Source organism: Phragmites australis, chromosome 6 (genome assembly GCF_958298935.1).
Source record: "Phragmites australis chromosome 6, lpPhrAust1.1, whole genome shotgun sequence".
Lineage (NCBI taxonomy): Eukaryota > Viridiplantae > Streptophyta > Magnoliopsida > Poales > Poaceae > Phragmites > Phragmites australis.
In genome coordinates, this window is record NC_084926.1 from 38,584,162 (window position 1) to 38,600,822 (window position 16,661).

General features: G+C 41.0%; 2 protein-coding genes and 1 pseudogene across 6 annotated transcripts; all 3 read left to right on the forward strand.

Moving 5' to 3' along the window:
• The first annotated feature begins 56 nt into the window (after positions 1–56).
• LOC133922384 (pentatricopeptide repeat-containing protein At1g51965, mitochondrial-like) lies at positions 57–3,760 on the forward strand (annotated as a pseudogene).
• LOC133922382 (nudix hydrolase 8-like) lies at positions 2,818–10,037 on the forward strand. Of its 5 annotated transcripts, none has more exons than XM_062367701.1 (9): positions 2,818–3,028; positions 7,064–7,311; positions 7,377–7,446; positions 8,456–8,589; positions 8,698–8,775; positions 8,928–8,978; positions 9,071–9,105; positions 9,201–9,309; positions 9,407–10,037. In XM_062367701.1, the coding sequence occupies exons 1-9, from the start codon at positions 2,971–2,973 to the stop codon at positions 9,602–9,604; spliced, it is 981 nt and encodes a 326-aa protein (XP_062223685.1). In that variant the 5' UTR covers positions 2,818–2,970; the 3' UTR covers positions 9,605–10,037. The 5 variants fall into 5 exon arrangements, with proteins under 5 accessions (XP_062223685.1, XP_062223687.1, XP_062223688.1 ...); XM_062367703.1 differs by having other exon boundaries at positions 7,112–7,311; XM_062367704.1 differs by lacking the exon at positions 2,818–3,028 and adding an exon at positions 4,614–6,773 and having other exon boundaries at positions 9,071–9,134.
• Positions 10,038–12,028: 1,991 nt separating this feature from the next.
• LOC133922383 (abscisic acid receptor PYL9-like) lies at positions 12,029–12,948 on the forward strand. Its single transcript, XM_062367705.1, has one exon. The coding sequence runs from the start codon at positions 12,178–12,180 to the stop codon at positions 12,763–12,765; it is 588 nt and encodes a 195-aa protein (XP_062223689.1). The 5' UTR covers positions 12,029–12,177; the 3' UTR covers positions 12,766–12,948.
• The last annotated feature ends 3,713 nt before the right edge of the window (positions 12,949–16,661 follow it).

Genomic DNA, 16,661 nt, shown 5'->3' on the forward strand with positions numbered 1-16,661 from the left:
AAAATAAATAAATAAAATAGTGATGGAAATCCTTTTATAATAAGAACCACGAAAAGAAACAATCGAAGCTTTGAAAGAAGAGAATCCGTTTGCGAAAGAAAAAACGTGAATGGAGATGGCCTAAGAGAAAATGCCTTCGGGTTTAGGCGGCCCCCAAACCCCCACCCCGCGTGCTCAGCCCGCATCCACTCCGGCCAAAATGCCCCGCCGCCTGGCGACGACCTACTCCGGCCGCATCGCCGTCCCCCTCGGGCCCCTCCCTCACCGTCACCGTCTCCCCCACCCCACCCCGCCCCCACCCTGATCGATCCGCGCGGCTACCCGCTCCCGCGCCGCTACCTCGTCCGCGCCGCCGTCCGCATCCTCCGCTCCCCGGCCTCCCCCTCCCCGCTTCACGACCTCGCCGACTACCACAAGTGTGTTGTGCAGGCGCATTTGAGGAGTAGGGAGGTGTGGAAGGGGTTCAAGGTCTATGAGGCGATGCGGAGGAAGGGATACAAGCTGGACATTTTTGCGTATAACATGCTGCTCGATGCACTTGCCAAGGCAGGAATGGTATGATAATGAGCATGCTTCGCATATATTTAGCCATGATGTTTGTGATACTGTGCTAACTTAGGAGATAGGAATGGTTATGTGAAAATGTTGTTCGTATGTTTTGCTCTGATCATTTGACCATGGCATTAGTAATCACTAGTATGAGAGATACGTTACCAAAAATATTTGGAGGATAAAATTTGGTGGAACTTAGACTGTAAAGAGTAGGTAAAGACGAGCTTCCAATGCCTGTGATTTTTGGCTGTTGGTACACTAGTTGATGTTGTTATATGAATGAATCAGCTTGTGGTCCCTGTAATTTCTAAGCATTGTTGCTAGCCATTCTGGTGTTGCGCGCTACACTTTAATGTTGGAATTAGGCACTTGCATATCTGGAAGAATTGGAACCCCTAGTGGAAAGCTTGTTGTTTTTACTGCCATTACCGAACCTATTTCACTAACTACTGATTGCCAGTGTCTTGGTACATGTAAAAAGAATCAGATGACCCCAATATGTCAAGCTACTGGCACAGAGGGCAACCCTGGCCACACCCTTGGCACTACGCAGTGCTCAGACATTCTCGGCCACAACCAACATCGTGCCACCATAGGAATCTAGTTCTATGCCTAGTGGAGGTCCGATGCACCCCACTTTGTGCCTTCACTGCTTTGCCTGGCCTGCACTGCATCCTCGTCCCTGCTGCTAGTCTTACCCTGCGCTGCCATCCTTGTGTCACACTGCTCGTCGTAGCCAAATTATGCCCTGTATGGACTGGGAGAGGTACTCAATGGCAAATTGGCTATGAAGAGGGTTGGCTACTAGGAAAACTGAAAGGATGAGGGGATTGGAAGAGAAGAGGATGTTGTTTTGATATGAACAAAGTTTGATACAAGTTAATTTGTTTGTTTGGGAGGTGTATTCTTTAGAGATTCTTGGGAAGATGGGAGGGGATGGTGTAGCATCAGTCATCTATTGAATCCGTTATAGCAGTAAAATTTTGTTTCAAACTAATTGTGTATCATCCATTAACATTTAGAAATTTGTTTCAAGCAGGTTGACCAAGCTTACCAAGTCTTTGAAGATATGAAACAAAAGCACTGTGAGCCGGATGCATACACATGCACTATACTAATCAGAATGTCTGGAAAGGCTGGGAAGACCTCTAAATTTCTCACTTTTTGAGGAAATGGTGTCCAAAGGATATGTTCTTAACCTGATTGCTTATAATACCGTTATTGAGGCTCTTGGTAAGAACAAGATGGTTGACAAGGTAATTTTTATGCTCTCTAAAATTACTGAAAGTGGCTGCCAGCCCAATCAATTTACGTATAGCATTACGCTGGATGTTTTGCCAACAGAAAGACAACTAACTACACAGGCTGGATGAGGTTGAGTATCTGAACAGGTCAATTTATTCTTATCTGGTCAAGTCACTCTGCAAATCTGGGTATGCAAGTGAGGCTCATAATGTATTCTGTCGTATGTGGAGTTCCCATGAAAAAGGAGACTGGGATGCTTTTATATCAATGCTTGAGGTGCTATGCAATGCAGAAAAAACATCAGAGGCTATTGATCTACTACATATGGTGCCTGAAAAGGGGATTGCTACAGATATTGGAATGTACAATATGGTATTTTCTGCTCTTGGTAAGCTGAGACAGGTGTTTTTTCATAAGCAATCTCTATGATAAGATGAAAGCTAATGGGGTTGTTCCTGATGTTTTTACCTACAATATTTTGATCTCAAGTTTTGGTAGGGTTGGCTTAGTTGATAAGGCATCTGAACTTTTTGAAGAAATGGAGGCTAGCAGTTGTAAGCCTGATGTCATCACCTACAATTCTTTGATAAACTGTCTTGGGAAAAATGGAGATCTCGATGAAGCCCACATGCTTTTCAAAGAGATGCAAGAGAAAGGATATGATCTTGATGTGTTCACTTACAGCATATTAATTGAGTGCTTTTGGGAAATCCAATAAGGTTGATATGGCATGCAGCTTGTTTGATGAGATGATTGCAGATGGATGCGCCCCTAATATTGTAACTTATAATATTTTACTTGATTGTTTGCAGAAACATGGGAAGGCAGCAGAAGCTCATAAACTTATGAAACTCTGAAGCAACAGGGGTTGACTCCTGACTCGATAACTTACTCGATACTTGAGAGATTGGAAAGTAGATCTCAGCAAACAGTAAGATTACGTAAGCCAAGTCGGACTACAGGTTTTGTTGTAAGTCCAGTATGATGACTTAACCTGGTTCTTTCGGTTTCATACCTCCTGTGAGGTGGAGCTGAGGATTCCATAATATGTATACAATGTTGCGAGTGTATTGCTAAGCTATAATGTCACTAAATGATTGCTCAATCACTAATGAAAACAAAACTGGTGGTCCTTCCTTGTCAGAATGATAATTTAAGGATCAAGTGTATTGTATGGCTGCCTATATCTCAGTTCTGAGCAATTCATGGACCATGGATATCATGAGAAGAGGTAAAAACATGCTATTTTGACATCTTATGAGAAGATTATATTCAAGCTGTGAGGAATCTCTCTTATAAAGCTCAAAGTTAGTAACTAAGTTCATAGTTATTAAAATCAGAGGGGGAGGTGGTTAACTGAAAAGAAAAAACAGAACCAAAGTCCTTTCCAGTCTGGTCTAGCTATCAGATCGTTTTCTGCAGTTGAGCCAGAGAAACCACTGTTGGACCAGCACTTTTTGGGAGAACCATCTAAAAACTAAGGTTGGTGGGTCATGGGTGAAAGGACATGGTGGGTGACGGATGGAAGGACGTACGCACTGCGGACGGGAATTATGAAGAAGACAAATTGTCATTCTTTTTTTTTCGCTTCTTCCTTGCAGCCTGAGTGGTTCTTTTTTTTGTGTGCGGAAGAAAATGCCCAAGCTGTTCCCGTTCAAACAATTGTAACTTGCTCCTTGAATTTCCATAGGACATAGTGTTCGCTGCATTAAAAACTAGATTGACAAAGCTTTCAACCATGTATGGCTTGCACCCTGATGTGATCGTACTAGGCTTTCTTTCATAGTATGGTTCAGGACTGCATGTTTCTAGTGTTATTGCTTAATGTTAAGGTGCTTAAAGACATTGTTGTTTTTCTTTTAGGAGAGTAATTTTACTCGTTTTGTTTTTGTGGGTTTGCTTTTCAGAATAGAATTACCCAAGAATTGGACTTAACTTCTAAACATGCTACGTTTTGCTTATACTGATGCTCGTCCGTGAGTAATCACTGTCTAGTGTCTCATGAATTTAGCGAAACATCATAAATATCACATTATTTTCATATGTTTCCTTCTTGTTCTTGCTGTTCATGACTTTTTTTTTTTTGCTGGTCCGTGAGTAATCACTGTCTATTGTCTCGTACTTCTTTTTTTCTGCTGGTTTTGAGAGCTACTGGTTTGGAACTTGGAGGACTCAATAAAAAGCTTTAGCATAGTTTGAAACCTCTTTTTAATATTTTGATGTAACAATAATACAATAGCTTAGCAAAAATTCTCCTTGAAAAATGGAAAATGGCTGTGCCATCAGTGAGCATTTCTATAACATTGTTCTAGATAATTTCATATGGTCTGATATCAAGTTGGCTGTTATGAGAATAAGTGCGCCACTTGTTCAACTATCCAGTATGGCAGTATCCATTGATTTGATGTATGTGTCACAGCCTGTCATCACTGAAGCGGTATTCCAGAGTAATCAAACCGTATTCCTTCGAAAGCAATTTCAGTCTGAAAAGAAAGAATATTCCAAACAATTTGTGAACCTACTAATTCATTGTATTCTTGTATTCTCACAAGTTGTGAGAAGAATTTTCCATTTCAACAAGAAAAGATATGGATGGATTTTTGTTGGATATGATCTGTGTCTGTCAACATTTTGGAGCACAATAAGAATATGCTTCAATTTGTTAGACAATTTGACATCATCTGAAGTGTGAAGATTTTCCTTTTATTTTTACAAACGCGTATACTGATGATGTACTACCTAGCTGATAGATTTCAGACCCTGAAAGAAAGTTAATAAGTAATTCTTCAGATCCCGAAATTCAAATATTTGTTTGCTATAGCATTCTCAAGATATAGTAGTTATTGTTTGTCAGATTCAGTGATCGTGTCCCTAAAGTTATCATGAAGTCAGGAATTAAGTTTCATGTTGAAAACAAATGGTAGCCACACATCATAAATCTTTCTGTTTTGAAGTCATAAGCATTCTGTTTGGTGGTGTAGGTTCAACTTTAGTTGAGAGATTCAGTAACACACATGGCTAAAAATTATCGTCTATTCAGTGAAAAAAAAATGTGGGAAAAGATGCCTGACCAAAAATATTCTTAATTTTCTATGACAAAAAAAAGAATGTAATAAGTGCATTAGTGGGCAGCCATCCCCCCCCCCCCCAGGCCCCCACACACACACAAAAAAAAACTGGAAATGAGAGTACTCTATTCAATGAAGTGGTTTTTTTTTTTTTTGAAAGGTACCTTTTTCTTGGTTGCATTCATTGTTTTATGGGCTAAATAGAGTGACTGGACATAAATCTATGTCCTCATCAATAAATTAGAAACTGCATGCATTTCTCTTCCTTGGTTATTTACAATAAAGCAGCATGAAAAGACATGGTTGCAGCTGCTTGGATCACATAGGTAACGACATTGCGAGGGAACATATGCTTACCACAAGGGCATTCTCAAATCGTAACGCTGTACTAGAAAAGTAGATACTGAATACATGTCGGAATAGATAGTGGTGCTTCTATGCTCTTCCAAGAACCGAGTTGCACAAATCCTAAAGAAATGTTCTTAGTAGTGGAATAGTGGGTGGTTGCAAACCAAACCCTCAAATTGCTTCAAAATTTGTGCTTTCACTTTTTGGAAGAGCATAAAAGCACTAGTTGGGAATAGACTGACATGCTGAAGCTCCAACCTTTTATTATACACATGCTTACGGAACATATATAGATTCTGCATCCACCATATTGCTCCAAGTTGATCAACTGCATTTTGTGGTCACAAATTCTCTAATTTGTGGCCAGCTAGAGTTTGGTTGAAAGAATCCCAGCCATTAGAATGGACCAAATGGTCGCCCTTTCTGGACATATAAGCTGCCAGAGCGTTATTCCACAAAGTTAAAAAATCTCCCGGTACCAAAATGATCTGTTTTTCTCAATCCTAGATATCTAACTGCATTTTCTTTTAATATCTTATTTGATTTAGAATTTGTATCCTGCTTTTGCAGAATCTAAATGTATTAAGTTTTGAATTTGAGCCATATGTTGGAAATTCTTTTAAAAAAATAATTAGAAGTTACAGGCTCATTTTAGATTTGATTTGAAAGGTCAACTGTGAATTTATATATTTGATTTTTGATTTTTGTTTTAAAAATGGTACATTGTTATCTCATACAGTAGAATTCTATTTCTTTGTTTATGTAATATTTTGATTTAAAAAAATCAATTTTCGAATTTAAGTTGAAACTTCTTTCCAAAATTCAGGTTGATGTTGTAACTAAACTAAAATTTTACATTTATTAAGTGTCAAATCAATTTAATTTCTACATTTATTCATATGTTATAATAATCATAACTTGATTATTCTTAGTTTGAAAGTTGAAATCTGTCATTTGAGAATGTTATATCGAGCCATTTTGCAGGTGTATTATCTGTGGAACTTGCCTCTGATGTTTACATTTCCATATACGTGGGAGTGTATTTCTTAATTTTTATCGTTGGAAGTTATACTCTCCTCCCATTTATTTTGAATTCTTTTGGAATTTACCTTTGCATTATAGTTGCATATCACACTAGAATTCTTTTCTCATTTTTCTGCGATCAAGTAGGAGCTTAGTGATATAGAAAGCTGGAAATAATTCCATTTAGGAGGCCAATATGGCATCTTTTCGGGCAGTCCCTCTTAACAAGGTTATGTGCTGGTTCAAATGGGATTTATAAATTGTAGATACCTTTTTGTCTTCTCTGAAATAAAATAGTGCAGAGCCCCACTTAAAGGATTCCATATCATATATTCTGTGACTGATTCGAATTTCCCTGTTCTATTTAAGAGACATAGGCCTCTTAGTATTGCCAATTGTTTTGTACTTAAAGTTCATTGAGTGATAAAACAATGGCATTTGCTGTGCCCTCCTTAACATATTCGAGGTTCTATCTTTCTTTGGTTCGTCCAAAGATCTCAGATGCAAAACATGTTGATTTTAGCAGGCCTGCAGCAGGTGACGATCTGCCAATGCTACAGTCAACCTTCTGTTGGGGCCGGGGGGGGGGGGGGCGTGTGACAATGTTATATCAGGGAAAGTAGAAGCAGCAACAGTTTATGATGCCTTTCATGCATAAAACCTGTTTGGTTTTTTACTTGCCTGTTTTAGCAAACTCCAAGCCTCTGTGAGTTTGGTAGTCTCCGTAGTTCATAACTTAGTATTGTATATGATGATGCTTTTTTTTTATGTGTGCAACTGATTTCTGTTGGGTTCCATGCTTTTCCCTCACGACTGTACTTTTGCAGCTTCAGCATTTAGATTGCCTTGCTTAAAATCATCAATATTTGGAACAGCGCCATGTTTCTTTGGCAAGGTATTGCCCAAGGGTATTCATGCAGCTATTCCTGTGACACCATTGCTTGGGGCTATTGATGTGCTGGATGCCATCGAAGATGAATATGGTGGGGTTGTGGTTAACCCTAGTTTCTTACCAAATACATCCAATGCATTTGCTTCATCACTCCAGTCATCACTGTCTTACTGGAGTCAACAGGTAATGTGTGCACACATGAATAAAATAGTGGATGTAGAAAGAGACTGATGGGTTTCATACTTCAGGGAAAAAGAGGGGTCTGGTTGAAGATATTGGAAGGTCAAGCTGATCTAGTTCCTATTGCAATAAAGGCAAGTTGATCTTATGGTAACTGTATAGTCTTCTTTATCTTAGTTTAGCACCACCTTTACTGAAGAGCTTTATATTTCATAAACTGAAGGGTGAATATGTGCTGCATTTCTTGGAAAAAAAATACTCCTCCTTTGATGACTGTTCCAGTTCTTTTGGTTTGAAAATGGTACCTCTACTACTACTACAACAACAACTATAGCCTTTGTTCTCATCAAGTTGGGGTAGGCTAGAGATGAAACCTACAAGATTCAACTAAAAAGATGATGAGAAAACAATAACGATAATAAAGATACTAGTAATAGTAAAAAGACAATAACGGTACAAGGAGACTGATGCATAAGTTATGGTTCAGACACGTGCATTGCTAACTTCCATATGCTTCTACCCGTGAATAGTTCTTTGGGGATACCATTCCTTCAAGTCTCTCTTTACAAACTCCTCCTATGTTAGGTTTGATCAACCATTGCCTCTCTTCACATTATCAGCGTGCCTCAGTATCCCGCTATGCACAGGTGACTCTGGAGGCCTCCGTTGAATATGTCCAAACCATCACAACCAATATTAGACAAGTTTCTTTTCAATTAGCGTGATCCTTTCTTGTATAGCCACAAATCTATTGCAACATACGTATCTCTACTATACTTAATTGTTGGACATGTCGTCTTTTAGTTGGCTAACATTTAGCCCATATAACATCACTGGTCAAATCGCTGTCCTATAGAACATATCTTTTAGCTTTTGTGGCACCCTCTCGTCACAGAGGATGCCAAAAGCTTAGCACCATTTCATCCATCTGGCTTTGATTCTATGATTAACATCTTCATCGATATCACCATCCCTCTGTAGCATCGTTTGAAAATGGTACCTCTAATTGCATTTTTTTTCCTTGATAATTATATGTGCTTTGTGGACTCAGCATTTTAAAATCCCTGGATTGTGTAATCTAAACTTCTGAAATTCGAGCTGGTGCAGCTAACCTTAGATTAATTTGCTTCATCTTTATTTCAGGCAGGGTTCATCTATCATCATGCAGAACCAGGGTATGTGATGCTGACTTTCTGGCTTCCAGATGGGCCTTCTGCTTTGCCATCTACTGCATTGCATCAAATTGGCATTGGAGCATTTGTCATGAATGACAAAAGAGAGGTTATTATAATTCTGGTTTGTACTCATTTCCTTAGTAGTATTACTTTCTGAAGAAAAATCTAACTGTTTATACACTTCTGTTTGTATTGCATGCTTTTTCTGATTTAGGTGCTTGTTGTAAAAGAAAGGAAATGCACATTATGCTGTTCAGGCATTTGGAAGATCCCCACTGGTTTTATCGATAAGGTACCAGTCATAAACACCGTAGTAAAATAAATGACTGATGATGCAATAGCCAACCTAGGTCATACTTGGTTAGATTGCTTATATGCTGCACTTTGTCAGAGCTATTTTACTTGGTTTTACTATTTATGTGTATTTTTTTTCCTGCTATTCAGTCTGAAGACCTATTTTCTGGAGCCATAAGAGAAGTTAAAGAAGAAACTGGGGTAATTATATTGTTCTCCATGCTTTTGAGTTGTTCTACTGTAATGTATGCTATTTAACTTGATGCTTTTGACATTTCCGGGCTACTTTACAGATAGAAACTTCTTTCCTGGATGTGGTTGCATTCAGGTATATCAAATACAAGTCAATTAAGTCATGTGAGCCTTTCCGCTGAGCCTTTCTTTACAGGAAACAACTTGTGATTTCCCCCTCTGTTCATACAGGCACGCACATCAAGTCACTTTTGAGAAATCAGATATACTCTTTCTTTGCACGCTCAAGCCATTGTCCTTTGACATCTCAATTGATGAATCGGAGATTGAAGCAGCAATGGTACTTGTCAAGATACTGATATGTTCCCTTTTGAATAAGATGTCCATGTTAGTTTTTTCACTGTTATCAATGATCTCTTTGGGCTTTCCTTGTGCAGTGGATGCGGGTTGATGAATTTCTCAGCCAGCCGTTCCATCAGGAGGATGAAATGTGCAAGACCATGATTGACATCTGCATCGCGAAACATCAGAAGTGTTACCAAGGGTTCGCTGCTCATCAGGTGATGTCGAAGCTCGACGACAGGGTTGCTTATCTTTATTATGGAGGTATAAGTGAAGCAATGGGATTGCATTGAACAAAGAACGGAAGAAGTTTTCCCAACACAGGGATGAGGTCCCTTCGAAACTACTGGTATAAATTCAACTAATTAACAGCAAATAATCGGTAAATTGTCGTTGTCCTGGAAGTATGCGCCATGCAGGCAGAACTGCCAGTCAGCAGCCTATCAAATATATGGTGGATATGCTGATCAAACACTATGCAATAGAAAGCTACTCCTGCAAATCAAATTCAATGTAGGTCCTGCCATGCTGGCAAATGTTTTCCTTTTTGCATCAACCGAAACAGAATACTTTTCCTTGATTTTGAGAATTTTTTTCTGGAAACCCTTTTATTTTTTCTCACGCCGATCTTGGTCACAATAGTACCTAGAATTACTACTGAAAAAATGTATAAAAGATTGTTGGCGTGGGTTTCCCGTATCCAAATTCTAAGGAAAAATCACTATTGATGGTTCAAGGCTATAGATATTGACAGATAGAGCTTTTATTTATTTGTTGAATAGACAGGTGAACTGAGAATACCAACAAATTCTATCCCGTATTTTTGGCAAAATCTTTAAGCGAGTGGCGTCCTAGGCATGACTGCTCCCACGGAAATTTACAGCAGGAAAATGTTATGTGGTAATGTTACTGTGGACTAGCAGTAAAAAAGAATGTGATTGTTGACTGAAAAAGGATGGTGGCATGTGAGGAAAGAGTTGCCCTTCTCCATCATCATGCATGGCGAAAACAACACTAGCATTTGGTCAGCCAGAGGTCAGGTAGGCTGCCTTCGGCTTTGCCGCTATCGGGCTCACGTGACCCACAAACCTCACGGCTCCCTTTTGACGACCTCCCATGCCGTGCCTGTGTCTGTGCTTGCTGTGTTCTTCTCAACACCCCTCTTTGTACCAAAACACCCGTGCATCCACTTGCAGTTGTTCCCACAAGTATAGTACCAAAGTACACACACTAACCAAAGTAAATCGTACGATTACGACACAGAGCAGTTGTTTTATACGGCAGTTTCTATAAGCTAGTCATAAAAGCGTATCATTATCATGATAGTTGTACTACAATACCTGCATGTGTGTACTCTGTCAGCATCAGTTTGCCTGCTGACCATGCTATAGTACTCGTGAACAGTCACGGCCAACGACGACCTTACATCACGGTAGAAGATCATCGGTAAAGGTCTCCTCTGCGTGTCACATGCATGCACAGTGACTTCGTAGGATTCCGTGAAATTGCACCTCCATCGAGCTCGCCCCACCTGGTTTGTAGCCCCACGTTATCTCGTAACGTTGCAGACGGCACATCACACCATTGATGGCCCCCATTCACATAGGCATGTTGTCAGGAACGCAAGTTTCTGTCGATGCCTTCGAACCTTGTTTGGATCAAAGAAACTTCACGGGGATTTTGCTCAAACTTTACATGAAACGTTTCGATTTTGGGTTTTCGAACGGGGGTGTTGGAGATGTGTGTGTAAGTGTCTCCTTCGCGATAAATGCATAGAGATATCTCGAATACAAAGAACATGAAAAAACAAGCGGACGTGAGAGTGGGGAGGAATGCACATTATTTTTTTCATACTTCTTAATGCTCAAATAACTGAAATTTAGGTTGATTTCAGTCAATGGATTAGCGGCGGAGGTTTTCCCCTTCGGCAATAGAGGTTTGCTTTCTGGGGAGGGGATCTTCGTTGCCTGGCTTAGAAGGGGAGGGGATTTTCTCTGTTAGACTTACAAGGGGTCTATTAAAAAGTAAATTCTACATGATCTTTCTACGTAAGATCTTTGTGAGATCCTGATCCAGTCACACATCTTCTGATCTAACGACTGAACTGAAGATGAAAGAGATGGAGAGGATACGTGTCATCACAGGGAAGAAACTCTTTTGTATGACTCGATCCTATAGAATTTGCTTTCGTCTATTGGGAGACGATTGGCTTGGTAGAAGAAACAGACGGTGGGGATGACACCGGTCGAGGATGGTGGATGATGGTTGATGGAGAGCGTCGGTGATGGGGCATAAAAAATGGAGTGATTAGCGCGAGGCCAGCCGGTGACAGCTGATCTGACGACGGGCAAGCCACCAGACACAGAAGGGGGCAACCATCAACTAGTAATGACAGATTTAGTGACGAGCAAGCTGCCGGAGACATAGGCAAGCGGGTGAGGTGAGGGAACAGCGTCGGCGCGAGATCGAAACAATATTGAACTCATGCGTGTCTAGATGTTGAAGAAACAACTCAGCCTACGATCATGATTAATCGACTAAAAAACTTACTCTTTAGCTTGACATAGAGCATCACCCTATTTCTTCGCACAGAAATATCTTGATTTTCTGGCTTGGCCATTGGAAAGAAGCTCATCACCGTCAATAATTATGCTCACAAATAAAAAAGGAAAATCCCACATATATGAGTAATAATTAGGCTCAACCCAGCAACTGAACCCAAGCCAAACAAAGCCACCAAACAACTGAAGAACCCAACCATAAAAGGTGAGACGAATTAAACCCAAAGGTACTCTACATAAACCGCCCAAGGGGGGAGAGAGAGAGAGAAAGCAGCTAAGCTAGCAGGTGAGAGGAGGCAAAGCACATGGAGCCTCACATGGAGAGCGCGCTGCGGCAGGGGCTGTCGGAACAGGAGCAGCGCGAGCTGGAGGGCGTGGTGCGCGCGCACCACGCGTTCCCGGGGCGCACGCCGGGGACGTGCACGTCGCTGGTGACACAGCGCGTGGACGCGCCGCTCGCCGCCGTGTGGCCCATCGTGCGCGGCTTCGCCAACCCGCAGCGCTACAAGCACTTCATCAAGTCCTGCGACCTCAAGGCGGGGGACGGCGCCACCGTCGGCAGCGTCCGCGAGGTCACCGTCGTCTCCGGCCTCCCGGCCTCCACCAGCACCGAGCGCCTCGAGATCCTCGACGACGACCGCCACATCCTCAGCTTCCGCGTCGTCGGCGGCGACCACCGCCTCCGCAACTACCGCTCCGTCACCTCCGTCATCGAGTTCCCGCCGGGGCCCTACTGCGTCGTCGTCGAGTCCTACGTCGTCGACGTCCCCGAGGGCAACACCGAGGAGGACACGCGCTTGTTCACCGACACCGTCGTCAAGCTCAACCTCCAGAAGCTCGCCGCCATCGCCACCTCCTCGTCGCCGCGGCCTTCCGGCAGCCCGGATCACTGATCCACCCCGTTATTGTCTTCTTCATGGTGTACCACACATGCCTGCATGGTGCCATGGTGATATTTCTTGTTTTCATTCTCGTTTCTTTTACAACAAAAAAGAAGAAGAGAAAATGCTGTCAATTTGTTATAAACCATAAATCGATTAAAGAAGCATTCTTCTTTTCTCTTTTTGTTCAGCTTATATTAGCTTTTGTTCTTGCAATTCTGATGGGGTGGCGTGACATCGATCGAAAGGGAGTGCAAGTTGGTGTATTATTTATATTTGGCTTTTTTTATATCTATTATATCCTTATCCTTGCAATTTCATAATGCCATCACTCTATTTTGTTTTGTCAATCAAGGCTGGGTAGTTGGTACCCATACTTGGTTCTTTTCGAGTTAACAAATTTTATTTGACGAAGAAAGAACAAACTAGAATGGATGTAATCTTAAGTAAAACTTTCAGGGTTTTGGCACCTATACACAAAATGTTCATGTGCTTCAGCTGAACACTTTACCTTTATTTAATTTCTATTCGAGAAACACTAGCATAACTCGAAAATGCTAGTGTTTTGATATAAAGTTTAAAGATCGATGAAGTGTAAGAACAAGATAAATGGTTAGAGGAGGGTGAATAATCGTCTTACAAATATCTTACGAAATAGATAGCAGACTCCTTATTCATCTAATTCTTTAAAAAACGTACAAAAGGAAACATAAATTTTAGATAGAAAAAACGAGAAAGAAAATTCTAAGACAATATGACTGTACGAATAAAATATGAATCATACGCTCTATTCAAGATCATTTTATGTCTTTGAGCACAAAAATTTAACATTTGAACGAAGAACAAAGCAAAAGGACAGTCACCGAAAAAAGCAACTCTCCAAATTGGTAGTCTAGAGGGAATAGGATTCAATACTCTCTCAAATACATGAGTATATGAACCTTTATACCTCTAGTAACAAGAAAAACAACTTTCCAAAGTTGAAAAATCACAACTCAAAGATTAAAACAAAAATCAACAAGAAAATCGAAAAACTTGCACCGAAGACAAGAGAACCAAAAGAAGAAGACTAGGATGGACACAGGCTCATATGAGAAAATAAACTTTATTAAGCACAGAGGTTACTCCTATTTTCAACAGATTACTAAGTCATTTCTCTCACAAAAGCTCTAGCTTATTACAAAGACTAAGTCTATCCTCTCATCTTCTCCAAAACCTATCACTAGCCTCTCAATAGCTGGCTTAAAACTCTTCCACAACTCTACCCCTCTATTTATAGCCCTTGGGAGTTTCCTTATTCCCAAAATACCCTTCACCAGTAGTGCACTTCTACCTACCACCAGAGTATTTTAGTCCAGATTTTGTTCCTTCCAGCAAATGGCCATGGCTTCTTCACGACTTAGCTTCACCTCGATGTAAGTTTCGCGATGATGTCACATGACCCTCCAGTCCTCCCATAGTTTTGTGGCCAAACCGTAAAACTCTAGCATGCTTCTCAAAGTGTGGCTAGCTGCCACTTGCATTGCCTCAAGTAAGCGCTCTGATGTCGACACATGTACTATGCTCATCGAGCATCGTCCTAGCTATTTTCACTAAAGTCATGTTCTTTCTCTCAACCATGCCATTCTGCTGAGAAACGCGTGGAACAGAAAATTAATGCTTAATGCTATGTTTAAAACAGAAATCATCAAAAATATAGTTCTTGAACTCGGTGCCATTATTACTGTAAATTATTTTTATTGCACTAGGGAGTTCCTTGAACAATCTCAAAGTCAAGAAAGTGTAAGAACACTATATCCTTGCTCACAAGAAAGAAAATCCAATAGTAGCGAGAGTAATAATCAACAATGACAAGTGCATACCACTTTCCACCTGCTGAATGAACCCGGGAAGGACCAACAGTGTCCATATATAGAAGTTCTTCCGATGGTTCATTCATCACCAGAATGACTGGTGGGTGAGGAACAACAACCATCTTGCCATACCGATAAGGAGCACAAATAAGGTTTTTCTCAAACTTGAGCTTGGGCAATCCTCGGATCAAGCTTAAGTCACTCAAACGAGTAAGCAAATCAAAGTTCATGTGCCCTAGTATCCTATGTCACTCAAACGAAGAAGGTTAAGCAAGTAAACACCGAGAAGAACCAGAAGAATAAAAAAATCAACTCCAAAAACTCTCCCAACTTTAGAAATCTTGCAAATAAAAGCATCAAAAGAATCAAGAACTCGAGAAGTATCACGCTTGAAGCGCATTTCTAAGTTCTCATCAAGCAACTTAGATACTTAAAGTAAGTTGTATACCAAATGCTCAACCAAAGTCACATCTTTGAGAGTGAAACTCTTATTTACCTTTATCATTCCTTTTGCCTTCACTTTACCTTTCTGATCATCCCCGAAAGTGATGTACTCGTGATGCTTTGTCACGGTGAGGCTGGAGAACCATGATGAGTCTCCTGTCATGTGACGCGAACAACCAAAGTCAATTAGCCACTTGTTCTCCAGGTCTCCACTTGCCACCTACATATGAGAAGAAAGATAGGTGGATGACTCAGTACTAGGGTTAATGATACACCTCCTGGGAATCCAGTACTGGGTCATCCGTCCTGAAACAGTAAAAGCAAGTGCAGGTAAATCAATACAAGTGCGCTGAGGGCGAGTGCCACGATAGGGAAAACGTGGTCTACCAACGCGTTGGGACACAAGGCCTTTGGCACGTGAATCAAAGCCATATGAGCCATGGTATGATCTACGCTGAGCAACGCTTTTAGTAACAGACTGAAAAGTGCTAGAGACTCATGGGTAGGAGCGAGAAAAAAGCTCATTTACACCAATAGAAGGACGGTACATGTCCTGGTACTCCATTCTCACTCACGTCGCTCATCTCTCATACGACAAAAGCAAAAACCAATCATGTGACCCTCCTCCTGACAATAGCTGCAATGGTAAAGTCTCTCAGGAGCTCAGCTACTGGTCAATCTGAGCTCTCTCACATGAGCTCTCACCTTAGTGTTGGAGCTTTTTTGGCTGTGGTACGTGTTTCTTCTTGATGAGTTATGGTATGGGTTTTTTTTGATAGGTGGTGGTGTGGCATTGATTTTAAACTTCTTAGCATCTAGGGTACTAAGTGTAGTGAACACAGTTTTACTCTCCTCATTGTACGCCACCATCTCAAAATCCAACCCAAGAGTCAAACCCCCCTTGTCAGCACACATGTTGGTCTTGGCCATGATTAAATTTATTTTTCCTCTGCACTCTGAGCACTTCTCCACTAGAGAGAGGAGGTACTCATTTTCAGTTAAAGCTTTTGAACTTTCCTCTAACCCAACTGAGCTTATCCTGAAAGATAATACAGGTGGAACAGTTCGACTGTACATCCTTTGAACACCTAATATTCTTCAATCTAGTTTCTAACTTCTTAAGGCGAGTGTCTTTCAGTTCAACATCCTTTACAAGTAAAGGGTAATTCTTGCAAGCGCCCAAGAGAGTAGACCTAGACTTCTCCTCAAGGAGCTTATTCTTAGCATTCTCAAGCCGACTGGCGACTTGAGCATGACATTTCGAAGCTTAGCAAGTTCAGTCATGTTAATCAAACAACTCTCACACTTCTTAACATCTGGTATAGACCTAAGTAATGCAAGTTCAGAAGACAAAGACTCATACTTAGGCATAAGATCCTTCAACTCACACACAATTTTATTAAGTAACCTATCATGGCTAACAAAAGTATCATTCAAGGTATATCTTATTGAAAGGATCAAGCTCGGGATCGCTATCATTATCGTTGTCATCTGTCATAAAGCAGAGGCCGGTGAAGTCCTTGGCCTTCTTCTTGTTCTTCACTTGCGGTTCCTCCTCATCCAAGCTTTCCTCTTCGCTTGACGGGGTATCGATGTCGCTGAGAGCCATCA